The 24248-nt window shown below is 38.0% G+C and overlaps 1 protein-coding gene across 7 annotated transcripts in view; it reads left to right on the plus strand.

The window, feature by feature from the left end:
- LOC109106217 (serine/threonine-protein phosphatase 2B catalytic subunit alpha isoform) overlaps window positions 1-23640 on the plus strand; it is a 123463-nt gene extending 99823 nt beyond the window's left edge. For 2 of the 7 annotated variants that reach the window (XM_042754644.1, XM_042754646.1), the window contains 3 exons: window positions 278-286; window positions 14041-14070; window positions 22545-23640. In XM_042754644.1, the coding sequence (XP_042610578.1) occupies window positions 278-286; window positions 14041-14070; window positions 22545-22744 (239 nt within the window). In that variant the 3' untranslated portion in view covers window positions 22745-23640. The remainder of the gene's footprint in view (window positions 1-277; window positions 287-14040; window positions 14071-22544) is intronic. The other 5 variants (XM_042754645.1, XM_042754649.1, XM_042754650.1 and 2 more) reach the window with 3 other exon arrangements.
- Window positions 23641-24248: the final 608 nt, after the last annotated feature.

The raw sequence follows: 24248 nt of genomic DNA on the forward strand, positions 1-24248 counted from the left end.
ATGTATATCTAATTGAGATTTAATTCAGTATATGCTCTGTGCACCCCTTGGTGGTTGTTTTATGAAACTTATATTATTTCCTCTTTGCTTCCTTTCCTTTGGCCCCTCTCTCTCTCTCTCTCTCTCTCTCTCCAACCCCCCCACCCCCCCCCCCCAACTCCATCTCCCTCAAACCACCCCCACCCCCCTCTCTCTGTCTCTCTCTCTCTATCTCTCTCTCTCTGTCTTTTCAATCTTTGTCAAATATTGTCTTCTCTTCATTCTCTTGTCTCCCTAGAAACTGCAGGTACAATCAGTTGTGCAAGTATAATTCAGATCATCTGTTCTTAAGAAACACAGTTTCACTCCACCGCCATTTATATAAAGGAGCCCTAAAGGAATTAATACAAATGCTTTTGTTTATGATAGAGTCATGACTCAAGGAACATGCTCTCAGCTTATTTTTAATCTCAGAATCACTGTGTCCAGTATTATTACCACTTTTTGGTGGAAAAGATATCAGTAAGAAATCTTAAAGATTTCTGAGAATACTATTGCAAGGTAATTGACTACAATTAACTAAGGGGAAAACTAGCACATTTAGATGTATTGATTGCTTTATAGGAATAACAAGATGTTCACTTAAAGGCCCCATGAAATTGGTTAATTAACTTTTTTTAAGCTGTACTATCACAAGAAAAATTGAATTTTAAAATGAACACACACACACACACACACATATATTAGACATATTATTTTTTTATTTATTTTTTAGATACATATACAAACATATGTCTGACCTTTGTCTGTAAATGGATCATTACAGACAAGGTTCAGAATGAAGGTTGGAAATAATAATTTTTGCAAATGATTATTTCCAAACTTCATTCTGACCCATTTTAAGCGGGTAGCTTCCTTAAAGCTTGTCAGTAAATACCCACTGTTATGACTAGCTAACGTTTATTGCGTAAAAAGAGTACCAATGCTCCACCCACTTTTACATATACTTAAACTGTTATAAACAGTACCCATACAAAAGCTTATTGTGTCATTTAGACACAAAGCATTATGAAATGCAGTTGGCTGCTTCATTTTTCAACAAAAGTTTGAAGAGTTGTGTTATCATATTTTCATATTATCTATCATTTGATGTAAAAAGGCGTCAGACATTACATTTTCATTTAATCGTTTAGCATATTTAAAAAAATGTTTTATGTGATCAACTTTTTATTTTTATATTAACAAAATAACATCCATGCAAACAAACAAGCAGGGGTAGGGGGAGCAACAGACATATTATCAATAATCTACAATCTAAAAGAAAGAAAAAAAAAAAAAAAGGTTTAGCCCCATTCATTTGTGCCATTGTACAGTCGTGGCCAAAAGTTTTGAGAATTACATAAATATCAGTTTTCAAAAAGTTTGCTGCTAAACTGCTTTTAGATCTTTGTTTCAGTTGTTTCTGTGATGTACTGAAATATAATTACAAGCACTTCATACGTTTCAAAGGCTTTTATCGACAATTACATGACATTTATGCAAAGAGTCAGTATTTGCAGTGTTGGCCCTTCTTTTTCAGGACCTCTGCAATTCGACTGGGCATGCTCTCAATCAACTTCTGGGCCAAATCCTGACTGATAGCAACCCATTCTTTCATAATAACTTCTTGGAGTTTGTCAGAATTAGTGGGTTTTTGTTTGTCCACCCACCCTCTTGAGGATTGACCACAAGTTCTCAATGGGATTAAGATCTGGGGAGTTTCCAGGCCATGGACCCAAAATTTCAACATTCTGGTCCCCGAGCCACTTAGTTATCACTTTTGCCTTATGGCACGATGCTCCATCGTGCTGGAAAATGCATTGCTCTTCACCAAACTGTTGTTGGGTTGTTGGAAGAAGTTGCTGTTGGAGGGTGTTTTGGTACCATTCTTTATTCATGGCTGTGTTTTTGGGCAGAATTGTGAGTGAGCCCACTCCCTTGGATGAGAAGCAACCCCACACATGAATGGTGTCAGGATGCTCTACTGTTGGCATGACACAGGACTGATGGTAGCGCTCACCTTTTCTTCTCCAGACAAGCCTTTTTCCAGATGCCCCAAACAATCGGAAAGGGGCTTCATCGGAGAATATGACTTTGCCCCAGTCCTCAGCAGTCCATTCACTATACTTTCTGCAGAAGATCAATCTGTCCCTGATGTTTTTTTTGGAGAGAAGTGGCTTCTTTGACACCATCTTCCATCTTCCAAAAGTCTTCGCCTCACTGTGCGTGCAGATGCGCTCACACCTGCCTGCTGCCATTCCTAAGCAAGCTCTGCACTGGTGGCACTCTGATCCCGCAGCTGAATCCTCTTTAGGAGACGATCCTGACGCTTGCTGGACTTTCTTGGACGCCCTGAAGCCTTCTTTACAAGAATTGAACCTCTTTCCTTGAAGTTCTTGATGAACCTATAAATTGTAGATTTAGGTGCAATCTTAGTAGCCACAATATCCTTGCCTGTGAAGCCATTTTTATGCAATGCAATGATGGCTGCACGCGTTTCTTTGCAGGTCACCATGGTTAACAATGGAAGAACAATGATTTCAAGCATCACCCTCCTTTTAACATGTCAAATCTGCCATTCTATCTCCAGCCTTGTGCTCAGCAACATTCTCACCTGAGTTAACAAGATGATTACTGAAATGATCTCAGCAGGTCCTTTAATGACAGCAATGAAATGCAGTGGAAAGGTTTTTTTTGGGGGATTAAGTTAATTTTCATGGCAAAGAAGGACTATGCAATTCATCTGATCACTCTTCATAACATTCTTGAGGATATGCAAATTGCTGTTATAAAAACTTAAGCAGCAACTTTTCCAATTTCCAATATTTATGTAATTCTCAAAACTTTTGGCCACGACTGTACATTTACAGGCCACTATCCCAATGAGGCTATGAATCCAAAATGTTTTTGCACACGTTTGGAGTAAACCAGTTTTGTATTATTGTTTTCTTTGCATTCTCTTCTTTAATGAACTTATACAGAAGTTAGAATCGTCATTGATAAGAACATTTAGCAGATTTTAATGGTACCTTTATATATCAAAAGTATAGTTAATTTGCTTTCGCCAACCTAGGGGAGGCAAAATAGTGTAGTGATGGGTACTCATCTCACCAATGACTTTATAATTTTTAAATCACGTGTCACTTAAGGTGTGGTTATGAGTACATCACATAAAAAAGATTGGTGAGATCTCTAACATGTAGAACCTCTTTCTGTATCATCAACACAAAGAAGACACAAGTATAATCAAATAGATTTATTAACACAAGATAGACAAGAGTAATCAACAACTACTAAATTAATACCATGAATGAAAAAGGAATAGTGTGCATAAAACGCAAGTGTTTATGTTGGGTGTTGCAATGTCAGAGCTACGTCTGGAAAAATAAACTGTTGCTACTCTGAAACAAATTAGGTGAAGAACCTTATTATGCATCAAAAAAATACTTAAAAGATTATTTGTTATCAGCTACAACCAGCTATATAATATCTAATGTAAATTAGAAAATTCATATACTGATAATAATAGGGGTGACCCCGAATAGTAGAAGAATCCATGCTTCAATAGGAGGAGCCTGATTTGACTATCAATCTCACAGTCAAATATCCGCAGGGTGTTTTTATGGCTATATCGGGGTGCTCAAATGTCTGATTTCACATAGAACTACTGGCTTTCTCCCAATAAGTTAATATAGAGCCTATTAAAATAATGCTGTAAATAAGAATCTGAAAAGAAAGAAGCTTCAAATACAGTAGGTGGCCAACCAGAGTGTGCTTTCTACCGCTGCGAGCACCGCCGCCGCCGCGTCTGCAAAGTGCATTTGCAGCTTTTGACCGCTGAGTGGCCCTTTAACCACAAGTTATCAAGCAAACGCTTCAAAGCACATTTTCGCAAATAGCCATCAGCTATGCCTTGCTGGTGTGTTACATTTGACGGCTGCAGTCAGAGGAAAATGAAAGAAAAACATTGAAGTTAAAATATTTAATATTCACAGATGAAACTTTAGTAGCCTACTTAATAAGTTATGTTCCTTCTTCGAACAAATAAAACAGAATAAAGCAGGCACATACTTTGTTATTTGTTACCTGTCCTTCATTTTGACAGATAACTACTTGGGGAAAAGATATCTGTTTGTACACTGATTAAAAAATTGTTGTGTGCTTTATAAATTATTTCCATTATTTTAGTAAAACGTGAGGCATTGAATAATTTCGCTCCCATTATTTAGCCCAAACTAAAACAAGAAACGAATAAATTAAACATGACCACGATTTAGCTAAATCATTGAAACTGAAAAGAATGGATGGATTAATAAAATGTCCTCACGTTTAAACTCAAGTTCTCTCATTATAATCAACAAAGTGCACACGATGTAAAAAAGAGCTTCATTAACTGACAACTTCAGTGATTTTAAAGGGAGCCTTCTTTACTTGCTTTCATACAATTTAATTAAAACTCAAAAAAAGTGTATTGTATTCCATAAAATATCAGAGTGCAAGATTTGATGATGCTGAGTGCAACGCACAACATTTATTCTTATTTGTCTACATATATTTTTTCTTCATTACAAATCTTTTTTAGTTTTATTTTGTATTATTGCATGTAAAAATATTTAACTTTGTAATGCATATGCAAAATGTGAAACTGCAATCTTATTGGCAGTCTATAGCATTTTATAATTATTTGTACAATAATATCTAACTTAACTTGCTTTGTATCTTTATTATTTAATGTAAAAGAGATTTTTTTACAACAATCAAAATCAACGAATTGGAGCGGCATCAGCCATTAGATCATTTTAAAACGTCGAATAGCCTTTAATTGACAGGTTATAACTTCATCTGTCTCGGTTGTAGACTTGTAAAGATTTATTTTTAATGCGGATGCCATACTGTAACCTAAAAGAAATGTGCTCTTTACTATTCATATTCAAGTGTTTGTGTGGAAAATTATTGATGCGCATGCATGACATGGAAGCGCCCTCGCGATCATTTATTTATTTATTTTTTCCTGACAATGAAATAACTTAAAACTGGGGTGCGTTTGGGGTGCTTGACCGTGGAATATATTAGCTAAGGCTCATTATGGATTAGACTGTGTTCATTAAAATATAAACATGCGATTAGTTGAATAATGACAAATGAATGACTACTAGTAACTAGAAAAATCTTACATGGGGGCAGACCTATTTAATACCCTCTAGACATCTCTGGTAAAGTTTTTAAAGCATTTTATACTCGTTTGCATAAATTCTGCTTTCAGAACGGTCTGTAACGGAGAGATGCCTTAACATTGATTTTTCATATATATATATATATATATATATATATATATATATATATATATATTAGTGGTGGGCCGTTATCGGCGTTAACGTGCTGCGTTAACGTGAGACTCTTATCAGGCGATAAAAAAAATATCGCCATTAATCTATTCTCAAAGTTGGGTTGGGAGCTGGGTCTATACTACGTAAGCTATGATGACTTTCACCATGATAGTTTAGCGCAGATGTATACCTAGACGAATTGCACTGTAGGGGGCGAGAACGAGTCTTCGAACCTGTGTGTATGCCTACTGTGAAATTACCAAGCTTCCCAAAAAAAAATTCACGCCTGTTTCACACATACTCCGTCTGCAGTGCGTATGCAGTCCGTGTGCGTTACGTGTGTGGTGCAGAAGCAGCACGGACTCATTGTGCTTTCACTCTGGACGCGTTTGCAGTCCGCTACTGATCCGCGGCTGTTTAGTCCACAAACACAACATTTGTTCATCATTCTATATTTCAAACCATGTTAAAAAAATAAATAAATAATAATAAAAAAAATTGTGCCTCTTATCACAGAACAGTAACAATCTTTCATAATCATAGACATTACTTTAAACTTAATAAATATAAACAACATATTATTCATGCATTTGACTTCTAGGTTTGTATAATAAGCTGCTCAAGCAAGCAGCAAAACATTTAAACACAACAATTAGCCTACTTTTCTTGTTGGGATATCGCAAATATTTAAAATTAAAGCACCACTGACAGAAACAGTCGACTCTCGTGCCTTTTGCATTTAAATCTTTATTACAAGCAATCGCATGGTCCTTAATGAACTTTGTTTTTCTGCTTCCATAAAAGTGCACAGGCCTATATAATGTTGCCTCATTTATCTAAAGGTGCTCTTTTTCTTGTTTTAAACTTAGCCAAAAACCCATGTGTTGCGTGTGAAACACACTAGGCTTTAATTAGTATACATTTATTGTGAAATTACTGCATTTCCGTGTCAATCCATGTTAATTTTTACCGCGAACAATGCGCCGTCATTTTAATCGCTGCACTGCTGCAGACGCACCGCTCCTGGAACGCACTGATGGACCACAACCGCGTGAACGCTGGAATCCGTTAACATGGGTGCGTAAAAAATAAATAAAATGCAACACATACGCACTGCAGACGGAGTATGTGTGAAACAGGCGTAAGGTTGTTTGCAACTTGTGCAATGCGGAATTAGTTTACTGTAGGAGTTCTTCCAGTCTCAAGTACCACCTAAATGCAAAGCATCCCTTAGCTAATGTGGAAGATGCCGGGCCAAGCAATGTAGCGCAGGGGAAGAGTCGTCGTCAAACTACTATGTTTGAGTGCAGCACAGCTCTATCAGTACTAACAAGTACATCTTATTGAACATAATTTGAATGCCTAGGGCAGCATTCAAATGAGAGATTAATGAGAGATGAAAAACACCCCCACAGCATGATGCTGCCACCACCATGCTTCACTGTTGGGAATGTATTGGACAGGTGATGAGCAGTGCCTGGTTTTCTCCACACATACCGCTTAGAATTAAGGCCAAAAAGTTCTATCTTGGTCTCATCAGACCAGAGAATCTTATTTCTCACCATCTTGGAGTCCTTCAGGTGTTTTTTCATGTGTCTTGCACTGAGGAGAGGCTTCCATCGGGCCACTCTGCCATAAAGCCCCGACTGGTGGAGGGCTGCAGTGATGGTTGACTTTCTACAACTTTCTCCCATCTCCCGACTGCATCTCTGGAGCTCAGCCACAGTGATCTTTGGGTTCTTCTTTACCTCTCTCACCAAGGCTCTTCTCCCCCGATAGCTCAGTTTGGCCAGACAACCAGCTCTAGGAAGGGTTATGGTCGTCCCAAACGTCTTCCATTTAAGGATTATGGAGGCCACTTTGCTCTTAGGAGCCTTAAGTGCAGCAGAATTTTTTTTTGTAACCTTGGCCAGATCTGTGCCTTGCCATAATTCTGTCTCTGAGCTATTCAGGCAGTTCCTTTGACCTCATGATTCTCATTTGTGCTGACATGCACTGTGAGCTGTAAGGTCTTATATAGACGGGTGTGTGGCTTTCCTTATCAAGTCAGTATAATCAAACACAGCTGGACTCAGATGAAGGTGTAGAACCATCTCAAGGATGATCAGAAGAAATGGACAGCACCTGAGTTAAATATATGAGTGTCACAGCAAAGGTTCTGAATACTTAGGACCATGTCATATTTCAGTTTTTCTTTTTTAATAAATCTGCAAAAATGTCAACAATTCTGTGTTTTTCTGTCAATATGGGGTGCTGTGTGTACATTAATGAACAACAAAAAAAAAATTAACTTAAATGATTTTAGCAAATGGCTGCAATATAACAAAGAGTGAAAAATTTAAGGGGGTCTGAATACTTTCCGTACCCACTGTAAGGTAAGGTTGGGCTTACCTCTTTCATTTGGGACAAATCCAAACGTTTCCATATTCGTAATGTTGACCATTTGAAGCTAAACTATTATTTATTAGGTAAATAGGCTTTGTAGTTCACGTGTGTTTCAGTATCGACGGAAAAAAATCATAATGGGCAAAAAAATATGCCAAAAAGCTGTGCTGTTTCCAATATATATGTGCGCGTGAGGCTCAAGCGCGATCAAACAGCTGAAACAGAAAATACAAAATTTTTGGTCACACAGTAAAGGCAAAATTCGATGTTAGCAGTTTGAAAAGTCAAGAATAATAGCAGAGTTAATAAGAATTATTTCTAATTGCTGGACCATTCTCATTTCGCTCTGCATATGGAACCTGAAAGATTTTTTTTTCTTTTATTTGACAAGAACGAACTGAAATCTAATGACCAGTTAATAACAATAGCATGCAGTAAGAGCCTTTGTGTAAAGGTCTTTCTTTTTTTATTTTTGATGCGTAGACTGTAGCCTAAGACAATCCCACGTTTTGAAATTAACTCACTGTAAATTTTCTTATGGTTTATAAGTATGTTACAATGTTATATTATAATGTTATTGTTGTTTTACTTCGTCGTTTCATCTCCGTTTACAAACCAAAATTTTAGTTTGCAACCCGTGCTTTGCACCACCTGGCGGTAGTTTCGGGAATAGCTTTAACACACGACTGACTTGCAGTTAACGCCGTGTTATAAAATAATTATTTATGTTTTGATTAAAAGATAGTTAACATTAGGGTTGAGAACTGAGAACTGGTTCTTATTCAGAACCAGTTCTATTTTTTGAAAGAACCGGAACTGTGAGCAATTTCTAAGTTTCGGTTTCAAAAACGGTTCTGGTGCGACACGTGGCCAAGCGCTGTGAGCAGCCTTGTTCCGGTGTTCTGATGATTCGGTGTTTCCCGTAAAGGATGTCACAAACCAAATAACAGAAATGCAGCCCTGCCTCTTTAATTACTGAGCACATTGTTTGGAATGATGTGCACTCCACAGACTCGCGTCTTTAACTGCCGAACCCGTTTCCCACGACTGTATGCACACTCACATCTTGGATAACTGCAGGCCGTTTTGTCTGTACATGTACCAGCAGCACGCAGCACCTACCGCCACTAAATTACATTATATTTGTCCCATATTGTCATTAATATACATACTGACTTCAGCTTGGACCACTAAAAAAATAGAATACTATTGTTATATAAGTATGAGGGTTAAATTATTTAGTGTACATGTAATTTCAAGAGTGATAAACAAAGTGATAGAAAATATTTATTTTCATGCATTTAAAATTTTTAAAAATGTGGAAACCACTCATTGCATCACAACATCTCCTGACTGCATTATTATTTGTAAAATAGGGACTTTATTGGGTCTGGTATACATGGTTATAAGTATAACAGTTTATATTTCATTAATTTAGCGAAATTAACAAGTGTCTTAGCCCTCAAGGGACTATTTTACCAACCAGCTTATTCCTGCTTGAAAAGCAAAATGTTATTGATAGTGTAAAAAACATCAACTTTGAAGCACATGATTGATGGACTAGCATTACTCAGCATTACTTACTACCTTCCAGCAACACTACATTCAATGAAGGTAAAATAGTAAAAAACATAATAATAGTTAATTTAAATGGAACCGGAACTGGAACCTGAGAATTTGTATACTGTAATATATGTTGAATTTTGACATTGCCAACCTTTAAATTAAGTTGACGGTAAGTCATAAACAGTACTGAGCACTGAGTAGTTGAGTATTGTGCATTTTTCCTTACCACTATTTTTTTAATAGTTGTTTAATGATTTTAATGGAACCGGAAAATTCCTAACGATACCCAAACCTAGTTAACATTAAACGTCAGCGAAACCCTAAGAATTCACCAAATTCTTTACAATAGTGCTCTCATTATAAGGTTATGTATATGACAGTAGTTATTAATGTTCTGAATTACTGTTTTGAGCTGTGTACGCTGAAGATGACCAGTAGAATGAAGCAGCAGGTTTTTAATCAACCAGATTTAACTCATTATTAATCTCATATTGATACGCTTTGTTAATTATACAACATAACGTTAAAATATTATGACTTATGCTATCTGCACAGAATGCCCCGAACGCACATGGACGTGTCGGCACGGCTCTGAATGAACTCCATTTGTGGAGGCATTCTTCACGCAACAATGTGCAGAAACACAGCAACTAAAGTCTAAACATTCACAGCATTTTATTATAATAGTGTTCTCATTATAATGTTATGTGTATGACAGTCCCAGTCATAGATATTAATATTCTGCATTGTTGTTTGTCCTGCTTGTGCTGCGCGCTGAGGATATAATCACCGTAGAACTACAGTGAAGCACTATCAGTTGGATATCGACAAGATTTGCAAATCCTTAGTCGGGAACACCCCTATATAATATACAACACTTCCAAGGTCTCTGGAGGAGGTTAGGATAAGTGAGTTAGGTTCTCTGTGGTTGAGTGAGCAGTCCGGTGGTGGTGACTTCACCCACTGGTTGTGCTGGCACAATGTTGTGGGGAAAAGAGCAAGACTCTGATAAGTACCTTGAAGTGAAGGTTTGCTTGCCGGAACTTAACTTTGTTGAAAATGTCTCTGTGTCTTCTGCCTCTCTGGGCTAGAGACTAAGAGCTTGGTCAGTCCGCTTTGTCTCTCTAGGATGGAGACTCAAGAAGTGCTGCATCTGTTGTTGTCTCACTGGACGAAGACTCTAAATATCTATCTCCTCACAGGCTGGAGGCTCAGAAGGTGGTTGTATCTGTTGCAGCCTCACAAGCTGGGGACTCAGGACTTGGTATCTGTTATTGCCTCTTCCCACATGGGCCAGAGGCTCAGAACGTTGATGTTTCTGTCCCTCGGAATGAGAGACTCAGAACAAGTTTATCTGCTAATGTCTCACCCTTGCAGGGCTGAGACTCAGAACAGACATCTGTTACAGTCTTTCTGGATAAAAGACTCAGAACGGGTTGTTTCCTTTACTGCCTTCCCTGTAACAGGCCTGAGACTCAAAAAGGAGGTTGATCTGCTATTAGCCCCTTTCCCACTGCACATTGGACCCAGAAAATTGCCTGTGTGAACAAAAGCCAGAACTAATGCCGTGTCGTAGTGATGACGCACGTTATCGCGTGACTCTTTTACCAAGTGTTTTGAAGGCAGATCAATGTTCAAGACGAAAAAAAATATGTGGAAACTGTAATGAAGCAGAGATCAGTTAGTTCCTCACTTTCCGCACTGAAGCTGAGATCGTTCACCAGCTTAAGTGAAAGTTAACATGCCTAGCGTTTTCGACTCGTACATTACACGTAACATCCTGATGTCACGTGTCTTTACGGGACCTTTACGGGTTGTGTGTGAACGCACGCACATATTCCAGGTAATCACTGGCAGTGTGAAAGTGCAAAATCTAGCGACCCGGGAACAATTGCCGGGACACATTACCCATGTATTTTCCGGAATCGTAGTGTGAAGGGGGCTATTGTCTCACCCTTGCGTGTCTCAGACTAAGAACGAGTGTAGCTGTTATTGTATCTTTCCTCATCTGACTCAGACTCAAAATGGAGAGACTGATCTGCTATTGTCTTACCCTTGCAGGCAAGAGACTCAGAATGGATTTCTGTTACAGTCTCTCTGGACGAAAGACTTGAATAAGAACTTATTGATCTGTTAGTATCCCTTCCCTTTCAGGACTCAAAGGGAAGGTACTTTTATCTCTTTCCAATGAGGATAAAATTGCAATTTGGTGCTTCTCCATTTCCAGGCTGTGATTGGCTGTTTCCCAATCAGAGTGGGAATCAGAGTGGGGGGACATGGTGTGGTCCACCCATCTTTCCTCCTGGGGAACTTATTTGCATAGTCCAAACACACATTAAGAAATGTGTGACTGAAGTTTTACCAGTGCATTATTCACTTACCAAACCACAATCAAAAAACCTTTGGCAATGTTACAAACACATTAAGTCCAAACATGACAGAAAAAGATTGAACTGTCATGCATGCATTCATTTGTTCATTAACATCTGTGTTTGTGTAAGATGTTGCACGACACATTGTTGTCGCTGAGAATACTTATTTCTGTGAATAAGTATAAGATGTGTGTATTGTAGTTTGGATCAGTTTAAGGTTTGAGAACATAGTTATGAATGGATTTGGATGGAACCCTGTGATCTCTCTTTGTTTCACCCACTGCTGCTACGTCCAGAGGTCCTAAGGAATTTTTATGGCAGTCATAGGCCAAAACTTCTGAAACTGTCTCAAGGTGGGTGGAGGGCAGAAACTGCATTTTGACCAATGAGAATTCCTGTCCTTCCTGGGCTCTATACCAAAGGTCTTCTTCTTGTCCTCTAAGAGGTGTCTGGCTGTTGTCCTGGCATCTTTATCTGATTAGTCAACCAAGATCCAATCAAAATGTAGCAAACCTTTGTCCACTATTGTGGTCAGAGCGGGGCCCTGGAATGTGCTGTCCACTACAAAAGATGTCATGACCTTTTCAAATTGTAAACTTATTTTGCAGTATTACTGTTTTTATACTGTATTTTTGAACTTACTGACCCCAAACTTTTTAACAGTAGTGGAATTTGGGATACAGTATGTACTTATCCCTTTTTTGTTATTATTTTATTTTTTTTGCTTGATACCTAATACAGTTACTTTTTATGTCAAACCAATAAAACCATGATTGATAATCATTGCAGGTGGCATTAGGCAACAGGGACATTTTCACTCTAGAGAGCATTTTATTTACCACAAATATAAATAAGCAGAGTGCAGGAATGGTTACCAGAATTTTTGTTTCAACTTTCCTGAAGAGAAAGACCACATTTTAATTGTGTATTTTAATTGTGCTGAAGATTACTTTTGGTAACTAGCATTAAGACAGCATATTTGTGAACTAGCACATGCTAACAGACATGAACTAAAAACAAAAAGCTGCAGCTGATTTCATGGGGTCTCCTTGTAATTATTTAATAGGATGGGAGTGTCATGAGGCTGGACATAGTGAATCAGAAAGGAAAGAATGTTCCTAAAACACACAAAAATACATTTTAGGTGCTGTTTTCTCATTATTACACAAAGAGGCATGAACAAATATGTCATTTTCAGCACATTATAAAGTGATACTTTATTGAGGATTATCTTACATCAGTAATACCATGCCCTTTTACACTGAATACACAAAACTGACAAACTGTGAATGAAAGAGGATATTTCAATAATTGATCTTGTCATTCTCAAATCAAGGTAGAAATCAAGCTTGTTCTCATCATACTGACATGTTCTGTCCATTACTTTATTTGGCGAGACTTGATCCTATATAATAACTTCACTGCTTATGTTTTCTTTGAAGTTTGGCTTTATTTTTTAAATACAACGTTTACTTAAACATTACACTATGTTTTTCTAAATTTGATATGAGTGGCCATGTTTGCATGTGGCTACCTGGTTTGGGAACATGTCAGATGTAGAGTGATGTCAGCAATGTTCTGCTACTGCATTGATAGAATCACAAAATATGCCCAAACCTTATCTCTACACGGACATCACTGTGCTTCTACTTACAATGTTGCCATTACTGCTGAAGTCTTTATGTGTGTGTGTGTCTGCATTGCTGTTTTGTAGTTTTATATGATTACTTGTGATAATTGTGATAAGTGTTGAATGTGGATTGTGTTGACAATAGACAAGGATGGCGGTTTGTCAGATTCTGTTAGCAGACACAACTTTAATGAATACCAAAACACACACACACAAACACACACAAGTTGCTGATCTAAGTTGCGGTAAAAACCCTTGAAGCTTTTGGGTATTTCTTCCTCTTGCTTTGGTGTTACAGTACCAGTCATGATAAATAATGACATTTAGTTATCCTGGTACATTATGCAGATTTTAAACTAAAGCAATGAAAGACACAATCACTGATCTCCTTTAAATCACTTGGATTCCTTTCACTGACCATTAAGTCTGACATACTTTTAATTTCCTCATTAAATTCCAATTTGTGTCATGACTTTTTGTGTCCCTCAACCATTGCTCATAGTGGGAGTCAAATCTGTTTACGTCACATTGCTTCATCTGAAACTAACTACCCATTGTTCATGCTGCTCTCTCAACCCTCTAATGTTCCCCTGTCTTGGCCTCGTGGGCCTAGTGTATTTAATGATGTAAAGATGTTGTGTGTCCATTTTGGCTCTTTTTTCTGTTCATCTGACTGGACAAATGTAACATGTTCTGCTCACCTCTCTTACTCGTTTTGCAATTCCCCTTTTCTTCTCTTCAGCTACTATTGAGGCTATAGAGGCAGATAAAGGTAAATAGGTCAACGGCTCCTTCCCCTCTTTCTGTTGCATTTAGGCAGCAGTTAAAGGGTTTCACAGGGTTCATCCATGTCCATGTAGTTTGCGTAGTGTGTTGAGTGTTTAGCCAGGTTACATTATGCTGTAAGTGTGCTGAGCAGAAGTAAGAAAAGAAAAGATGTATTACACACACACACAAACAAGCACACAAACTATAATTGTTTTAAAGGGGATCAAAGAGTCCTGGGGGAAAAAAAATATGTTTACTCGATGGACCTATGACCAATTAACTTGGTGACATAATGCGGAGAGAATGCACAATAGTCATATTTCAATCATACAATGTGCCAGTAGACAATTTCATTGTATTTACACTAAGAATGTGTTTTCTGCAAACATACGGAGTGCTTATTTGTGGCACAAACACCTATGCATTAATAGGACCACAAGTCCTATTAATGCAAAATAGTGTTTTCATCCTCTTAAAACTGTCTGGACCCCTTTAAAACAATAAGCTGATGTAGTTGTCCTTTTTTCTTGCACACATTTTCCATTTAAATTGCCTAATATAAGCTCTAGACTCAAAACAAACATACATTTGTGGGTCTCCCTTGGTTAAAAAGAATGAAAATCACAGCAATAACAATATCAGCTGCTTGTCAAATAGCAGGTTTGTAACTGCTATTTACAGCCTACGTGTCCTGTGGTTGTTCTTAAACATTTCTCCTAGAGGAAGAGGTGCCAACTATGTTGATACTCTCATCCATTATTTTCTTTCACATTGTGGTTACTCTGTGAATGTTTCATGTCCTTGTCTTTCTCTTTGTAACACTGCTAATAACCTGTGTCTGCCCTGTGCTATGCAGCAACACATATCTTGTTCATTGTGCATACAAGACCCTCTGCTAAATAGCTGGGAAAAAAATAAAAAATAAATAAAAGATCTTTGTATTTCCGTGTAATTTGCTGCATGTTTTAAAACAGGTGTAAAGTGGTTAGCTTAGCACCAAGTTCCTTGTTGGTAATTATATTAGTGTATGTTCGCCATAAATATTTTAAATTTTTTTTTTTTTTTTTTTGGGCTATTCAAATGATTTCATCCTCTAGCTTCATACTTGAACTTTTATTTTTGAACATGGTTTGAAGAGAATGCTCAGGTTTGTGCAGGATATCTTGAAAACATTTTCAGTGAGTGATGCAGGAAACACTTCTTCATTCTGAGGCCCTCCAGAACAAGACCGCCCAGCACTGCCCCAGTAATCCTACAATTGACCTATCGGTAAGCCCCGCCCTCCTTAGTTACTGCTGCTGCCTCGGACAAACAAACGGAGCTGCTCATTCTATTACAGTGACAGCTGTCTAGTGTGAAAACCTTGTACCACTATGTTTTTGAACAATTTTGCACACAGAAGGACCACCTTTCAAGTGGGAATTAAATATTCCATGGAGGGATATATAAAATATTTTAAAATAAATATGGTGGGTAACTCGTAGCAAGGGTTTACAGATCGCAATGCAAGCGGAAGAAGTTTCATGTTAACAGTCATCACAATCATTTATGACAACATGCAGGATCAACACTGTCAATGTACCGCAACATACAATTAAATTACTGTACATTTAACCAGTTTAATATGGAGAGACACTAAAATACATTTGTTCATGTATTTTTGACCTACACTGTAACTTACATGACATGAAAACAGTCCGCTATTTAGGTTTGTACGTTAGCATGGACTCATTAACTTTAATGTTAGCTAGTTTTAGCCAGAGATTCCTTGCTGAAACGCAAGATGACATTAACGTTCTGCTGGAGCAGATGAATATTGTAACTTAATGAGAGTATGACAACCAGAAAATGAACGTTTTTGTCTTCATTGGGATTTTGGTTGAATGCTTAGGGACATTTTGCTTTGTTTTGGTTTACAAAATTTAATAAAATTAATTATATTGCCTGTCCTCTTAGGATACCTAGAATCAGTGTTATAAGTACCCCAGGCACATTGTTTTTCCATTTTTGTAGCATAAACATCATCAAACCGATGCAAGCTTCGGATCTTCCAGTGTTTTTCTATGCCGCTGAAACCTAAAGATGTCCAAGTTCCGCTCTCTGTGCAACTGATACTCGACTGCTATTAGCTCATCTGCGTTTGAGCGGAGGGGCTTACCGATAAGTCAATTGGTGACCACTGTGGATATTTTGTTTCACCTTATATATACTTTTTGAAGGGGCAAGTGAAAGAGAATTTTACTTGCCCGACCAGACAATAAACGTAATTTTTAATTATTATTATTTTATGAGGAGGCAGTTAGATGGTCACTGAAAAAGATGAGTTTTCAGTTGTTTCTTGAAGATTGTGAGAGATTTGGCTGTCCAGATGGATTTAGGTAGGTCATTCCACCAACAGGGTATGGTGAAAGGAAACGTCCTGGAGAGAGATTTTGTGACTCTCTGCAATGGAACCACAAGCCACTGCTCATTTACCGACCACAGGCTTCTGAAGAGGATGTAGACTGTTAGAAGAGAGTGGAGGTAGAAGGGTGCAGAGCCCGTGGCTATTCTGTAGGTAAGCACCAATGACTTGAACTTGATGTGAGCCACGACTGGTAGATGAGAAGTGGTGTGACATGGGCCCTTTTGGGCATATTGAAAACAAGACGTGCTGCTGCATTTTGAATCATTTGCAGAGGTCTGATTATGCATGTTGGGAGTCCAGCCAGAAAAGCATTGCAATAGTCCATCTTAGAAATGACGAGGGCCTGGATGAGAAGCTGTGTTGCATGTTCAGCCAGAAAGAGTCTGATCTTCCTGATGTTGTGTAGTGCAAATCTGCAACCCCAGTGACCAGTTGATGTGATTTGGATACCTCTTCTCCCCAAGACACCCTGGAAGACGTACCTTGAGGTAAGACTCAAACCAGTGGAGTGCAGTTCTGCTCAGCGATGAGAGGGTGGACAAAAGTATTTGAAGATTAACAGTGTCGAATGCAGCAGATAGATCTAGCAGAATGATAACTGAAGATTTGGACTCAGCTCTTGCACTCCGTAGGGAAACTAAGGCGGTTTCAGTTAAATGGCCAATTTTGAATTCGTTTTGGTTATTGTCCAGCAGGTTGTTCTGTGAGAGGAAGGAAGACACTTGGTTGAACACAATGCATTCAAGTGATTTTGCTATGAATGGGAGGAGAAAGAAGGGTCTGTAGCTCTCAACAAGTGAAGCGTCTAGTGTCTGCTTTTTTAGCAGTGGGGTTACCCAAGCCTGCTTGAATGCAGTGGGGAAAGCAACATGTTAAGCAACATGACATGACCAAAAGCCTAGTTAAGCAACTTGGCATGACCAAAAGAGTGCAGTTTATCCTGAAAACCAGTATGACTGCAAATTTGACATTGATTTTATACAAGAGTTACATTTACATTTAGTCATTTAGCAGACGCTTTTATCCAAAGTGACTTACAAATGAGGATAATGAACGCAATCAAAATCAACAAAAGAGCAATATGCAAGTGCTATGACAAGTCTCAGTTTGTGCCTGATTTAACGAAAATATTTTCAAACAAACTTTACAGCATTAAAAAAAAAAGTGAAAAAAGTGATGTGACATACAGCCAAGTACGGTGACCCATACTCGGGAATTCGTGCTCTGCTTTTAACCCATCCAAAGTCCACACACACAGCAGTGAACACACACACCGAGAACACACCTGGAGCAGTGGGCAGCCATTTACAGTATGCTGCGGCGCCCGGGGAGCAGTTGGGGGTTCGGTGCCTTGCTCAAGGGCACCTCAGTCATGGTATTGAAGGTGGAGAGAGCTGTACATTCACTCCCCCACCTACAATTCCTGCAGGCCCGAGACTTGAACTCACAACCCTTGGATTGCAAGTCCAACACTCTAACCGTTAGGCCACATCTTCCCCCACCCCACATTAGAGGAGATCATGTGACCCTTCGACGGCGGCACACGCACGTTCCTTTTCGCTCTGCTCACTCTGTCAAATATTCTACAATCCTGAAAGTTAATTTCGAACCATTCTCTATCTATTCCATCATGAGTACTTCAATAGTCAAGGACATTCGAAAAGAGTGGATAAAGAAATCGCCAATAAAGAAAAAATAAAGATTCCACCATCAACAAAGAGGATCTCGATGGCGCCATTGCTATCGGTATCAAGCTAGCACTTAAAGAGCAGCAAATACTTTGGATTTGGTTGTGGCCTCGACAGTAAGAGATGCAATAGACTGTGTACTACATATGGACATACAAGTGACGAACAATTCTGTAAAAGAGCTAAAAGCAGAAGTTGAAAAACTAGCCATTGTTGCGAAATGGACACATGACCGGGTCGATTCCGTTCAAGCAGCTGCATGTGAGTATAGGAAGACAGTCATGAATCTAAGAAAGCAGCTAGAACAACTTACCGATAAAGTGCCGAACATGGAGGATAGGACCAGGAGAAATAACGTGCGACTGGTGGGGTTGCCAGAGGGGGCAGAAGGCTCCGATACTAACGGCTTCCTTAGAGATAATCTTTTCCAAGTGGATTCCTGCACTAAAAGGACGTGGTATTGAGATTTAGCGGGCTCATCACATCTATGATGGAAGAAAAAGTAACTCTGAAAGGCTGCATACTTTTGTCTTTCATGTGCTGAGATGGCGATCCTGAAGGGTGCACGGCAGGCATACCCTGTGAAATATACGCAGGATAATGTCACACTGCTATTTTTTTCCTGACTTTAGTCCAGCCGCATCTGCCAGGAGAAGGAACCTCAACCCAGTCCTTAGGAGGATGACAGCACTGGGTCTGCAGCCGTTTCTCTTGTATCTGGCGATAATTAAACTACGGCACAACAATGAGCAGATGATGTTCGACTCTTCTCAGAAAGTAGAGGATTTTATCAGCTCACTGCCACAGAAGAAGGCATCTTAACTGCCCTGGAGAGGAGAATAACAAGGTGGACATGGACACTTACATTTGCATTTACATTTAATCATTTAGCAGATGCTTTTATCCAAAGCGACTTACAAATGAGAACAATAGAAGCAATCAGACCAACAAGAGAACAACAACAGTATACAAGTGCCATGACAAGTCTTAGTTAGTATAGTACAGAACACGTAGCCAGGTTTTTTTTTGTTTATTTGTTTGTTTTATGAATATGCTAGACAAGAAAAGAAAAGGTAAGTGCTAGTATTAGTTGGTTAAGTGCTGGCGAAAAAGATGAGTCTTTAGATGTTTTTTGAAAATGAGTAAAGACTCCGCTGTTCGAATTGAGATCGGGAGGTCATTCCACCAGCTGGGCACAGTCCAGGAAAAGGTCCGTGAAAGGGATTTTAAACCTCTTTGTGATGGCACCACAAGGCGTTGTTCACTTGCAGAGTGCAAACTTCTGGAGGGCACATAAGATTGAACTCATGAGCTTACGTATGTTGGTGCCGTGCCAGTGGTCATCTTGTAAGCAAGCATCTGTACCTTGAATTCAGTGTTAATTTCGTTAACGAAGACGACGACGAAAAATATTCGTTAACGAACATTTTTTCTGTGACGAAGACGAGACGTTGACGACCTAAAAATAATATCTGATGACGAAATTTATTCTGTGTTTTTGTTAACTAGACGACACTGGACTATAATGTTATTTGAGGACTACCAGACATTCAAAATGCATCCTATAGGCTTTTGTCTTACAAAATGTGCGTCCCTGTCATTGGATTGCGATCGGAAAAGGGGCGTTTGAATATCTAGTCAGTATAGCAGCCGCAGTGGATGGATAGACTACAAAAACGCGAACTAGCGATCTGAAACAATGGCCTCAGTAACCGAAGGGGTATGGATAAGGTAACCAGACGTCCCGTTTTTCCCGGGAGTCACAATTCGTTGTCGATTAACTTAATGTTAGTGAAGGCGGGATAGGCACGCGCGCGCACCCTCCACATTCCTCAGTTCTCATATACAGCGCGCAATCAGTTCTCAACGCTCAAATACACACACAGCAGTCCAAATGTTTATCGTGTAGAGTATCTCACGTAAATACAGTAGGTTATGGATTAAGTGAACGTGAACAGGTGGGTGAAAACTGAACGTGTATCAATATTTAATGCATGCCAAAAAAATCAAAAGGACAGCATTCCAAATTAAATACCTATCTGTCATTAATGTTAACCAACAAAAGATGTTAAATAAATGTATACATGTTAAGTAAAACCTACAGTATCTGAAAAATGAGTTTAATTTGTATCTCTATTGTATTTGTCTTATTGGGCTTCTTTAAATATATATATATATATATATATATATATATATATATATATATATATATATATATATATATATATATATACTATTTTTATAAGTTGCTCCTTTTTCACTTAAAGAGAAAGTTCACCCAAAAATGAAAATTGTCATAATTAATTCAAGATTTTCCAAATTCAGTCCTTGATTCAAATTTCTCATAAGCTTAATTGATTTGGTCTAAAAAGAGAAGAATTAATGATTATTTTAATTTGAAAACTACATATAAAATCACTACCAAAATAAATTCTGGTAACTACAGTTTGGCTAAAACTATTGACTAAAAGTAGTGACTAAAAGTTGACTAAAATGCAATGACTTTTCGTCGACTAAAACTAGACTAAAACTATGAAAGACTCAAATGACTAAAATGTGACTAAGACTATTAAGCATTTTCGTCTCAAGACTAAGACTAAGACTAAATCAAAAACGCCTGCCAAAATTAACACTGCTTGAATTTGATGCGAGCGGCTACTGGTAGCCAGTGTAACCTGATGAGGAGAGGAGTAACGTGAGCTGTTTTTGGCTCATTGAAGACAACCCTCGCTGCTGCATTCTGGATCAGTTGCAGAGGCTTGATAGTACATGCAGGAAGTTTCTGCTATGATCTTCTATCCTGCAAACTTGTCGAGTGTCTGATAAGCTTTAAAATCTTTTCTTGGAGCTAATGGAGAGAAGGTTTGATTACTAGTTCTTGACACTGTGGGCTTTTTTGGGGACAGGTTTTGTGTTGGAGTGGATTGGTCACGTATCCAAATATTTATCTTTTTTTTTTTTGTTTGTTTAGGCAGACCTATATTCTCAGTAATGTGTGGTCTATTTTGGTTCTTGTTCAAAGTTGTTTGTCGTTCCTTTTTTGTGCTACTTTTATTTTATACAACAGACATTAATATCTTTATTTCATTTGAATTTTAAAAGGATTGCACACTCAGGTGGTTTGGCATATAGAGTTAATTTAAGGAGATCTCATTCTGTGCGAGATAGGATTGCACCATCGTCTGGTCGACCATCTATATTTCCTTGGTGTGTGGTGGAATTGTTGATCACATTACAATCCCTTTCTCTGTCAAATCTGTTTGAAATTGGGAATTATCTGACGTTAATTTGTCTGTCGACTTGGAAGAAATTGTGATCTAACCTCAGTTTAACCTCTGAAAACTTGGCTCATCGTCTTATATATTTCAAAGCTATTCATAGAGCATGTATAATAACTCCTTGCAAAAGATTCGAAATTAAACTACAGCCAAATTACAATTGCCATTTCTTGTAATACTGTGTCAGCAGGTACTTTTCTTCATATGTTTGGGGAGTGTCCTATTCTGTTAATAATCTATGGACACATGTAAACTTTGTTTTATCCTTGTGATTGATTATATGGTTAACCCAAGTTTGTGTCATTAAGGTACAGCGGCATGAATTGATGGGGCTGAGCCGGGTGCTGTTGATGTTTGGCAGTGTTCTTTTTCTAAAGCACTGGATTGTATAGAGGATGTCTTTCTGAACAAATTGTTTGAATGAATGACTTAATGACTCACTCAATAAAACAGTCACTTGCTGCCACCTGCCAGCGGTTTACTTTCATATTTAAAAGTATTTCATATTTGTATTAAAAAAACTTTAATTTGAAATTGCAATTTAAAACATAGCATTATGCAGTTGTAATTTTGCAGTGTAAATGCATTCATAGCATGCTTCATTTGAGCTTCATTACATTTGTCTGTGTGTAAAAATCGAAATGCCACTTCATCTGCTTCACTTAATTCTGCAGTGGATCTGTTTTGTTGATTCTGATTTAATTGGTTTGGTAACAGTCCTATAGTGTCTCATTATATGAACTGTTATTATTAGTAAAATTTGACTATTTGATATGAAAAATTATGCATACATTTAAAAAGGCTTAATATAAAGATATCAAAAATATAAATATAATATAAAGAAATCAAGTAGTATGCAGTCGTGAACTTATATAATCATATAAAATGTAATTTCCCAGCAACACAATTATGGCCGGTGAAAATGCTGAGTGGCTAGTAATTTTGAAAAACCACTAGCCACAGTGGCTGGTGAGCAAAAAAATTTAATGTCAAGCCCTGATGATAAATATCATACTACTAGTTCTCTGTTACTTCAAGCAGTTAAATCCAAAATAATCTAGGGAGTGTGTGCTTGTTATACCATCTTTCTTTCTTTCTACCACAGCAATTAAAGGCTTCTCACCTCAGCACAAGATCAGCAGCTTTGAGGAGGCTAAAGGTCTGGACCGCATCAATGAGCGAATGCCACCCCGCCGTGACACCATGCCCTGTGACGCCAGCCTCAACTCCCTTAATAAGGCTCTGTCATCAGAGACCAATGGCACCGAGGGCAAGGCCTGCAGCGGCAGCGGTAATATCCAGTGATCCCACACCGTTCCTGCACGGTCGCCACAGCGATTAAGACCCTCCCTATCTTTTTCCATGGCATAGTTGATGGAGGGAAAGGAAAGATTTGGAGTGTAGATTTTGAGAAAAGGAAAAAGAGAAGGACAGGAGAAATAAAGGAGAGAAGAGGTGAGGGGGAGAGCAGCATTTCAAGCATAATTCAGAGTGATACTCACTAGTCTTTGGATATGCCTTTTGTTTTTGGCTAAAAAACATGAAAAGTTGTCCTCTTTTCACTCTTTTCTAATTGATTTTGGGGGTTGGGGGGGGGGGGGTTACAGCAGGCAAGAGATCATATGTGAAAATACCTTTACTTACTGGATATAGGATTTTTTCTCTCTCTCTCTCTCTCTCTCTCTCTCTCTCTTTGTGTGTAACTCCTTGCTAGCTATTTCATGTTTACAAAAATACAGCACTAAAAATGGACAGAACATAAAAAAAAGGTTTTTAAAAAAAGGGTGTACAAAAACTAAGTAAGGACTATTTATTAATACCTTTTTGCTACTCTTATAAACTGGCTCTAGAGTAAATTAGACAGTCTTAAAAGAATGTCGCAACATTGTTATAATGCCAAAAATGGAATGTTTTATGGTTTTGTACAGATTATGCTTACCTCAGGTGTCTTTGGTGTGTGCTTGGATCCTACTTTCTGTATTATTACAAGCTAGCTTGATGGATATGAATTTTCTTGGAGTTTAAAAACTGAAATTTTCTTTTTTTCTTCTTCTTCTTTTTGCATACTGTACGTATGTCTTTGTTTTATTTGGGTGGACTGGGAGTGCATTTATTGTGGCTTGCTAGAAGTTCTGTGATTTTCATCCCGCCTTTTCAAATATTGAGAAAAACACACACACACACACACACACACACACACACATATAATTTATGGAAAGCCGTTTTAACATTTAGTGTGTGTGTGTGTGTGTGTGTGTGTGTGTGTATAGTGAACATTTGAAGTGGATCAAAACATTTCATCACAGCTGTCCTAAAAGCTAAAACCAAAATGCGTTCTTGTCTTAGGACAACTTGAACTTTTTTTATCCACTTCAAATGTTAACTACTGTGTGTTTGTGTGTGTGTGTGTTTATATATATATATATATATATATATATATATATATATATTATATATATATATATATATATATATATATATATATATGAAAAGAAAGAAAAAAGAATGAGAAAGAAAGTGAGAAAGAAAAATCGATTAATGGAAAATATCTGCCTATGCATGTTGCGTAATACTTGACTAAGAATATTGAAATACCTTGGCTGCCGAAGCCTGTTTTTACCTGTAGTGTGCTTAGTGGACAAATCCTGAAAATGTACCACCATTCTTGGTTATAACACTTGGAAAAGCTTCAGGCTTGTTTTGTAATCAAAGCATCTACTAATAATATGGACGAGGAGTCATGATTTTAAACAAATGCTTGTATGTACACCAGTAGTCCAAATTTGCATGTTTAGGTGTTAACTTGGAA

Source organism: Cyprinus carpio, unplaced genomic scaffold, assembly GCF_018340385.1.
Source record: "Cyprinus carpio isolate SPL01 unplaced genomic scaffold, ASM1834038v1 S000006567, whole genome shotgun sequence".
In the NCBI taxonomy this organism is placed as follows: Eukaryota; Metazoa; Chordata; class Actinopteri; order Cypriniformes; family Cyprinidae; genus Cyprinus; species Cyprinus carpio.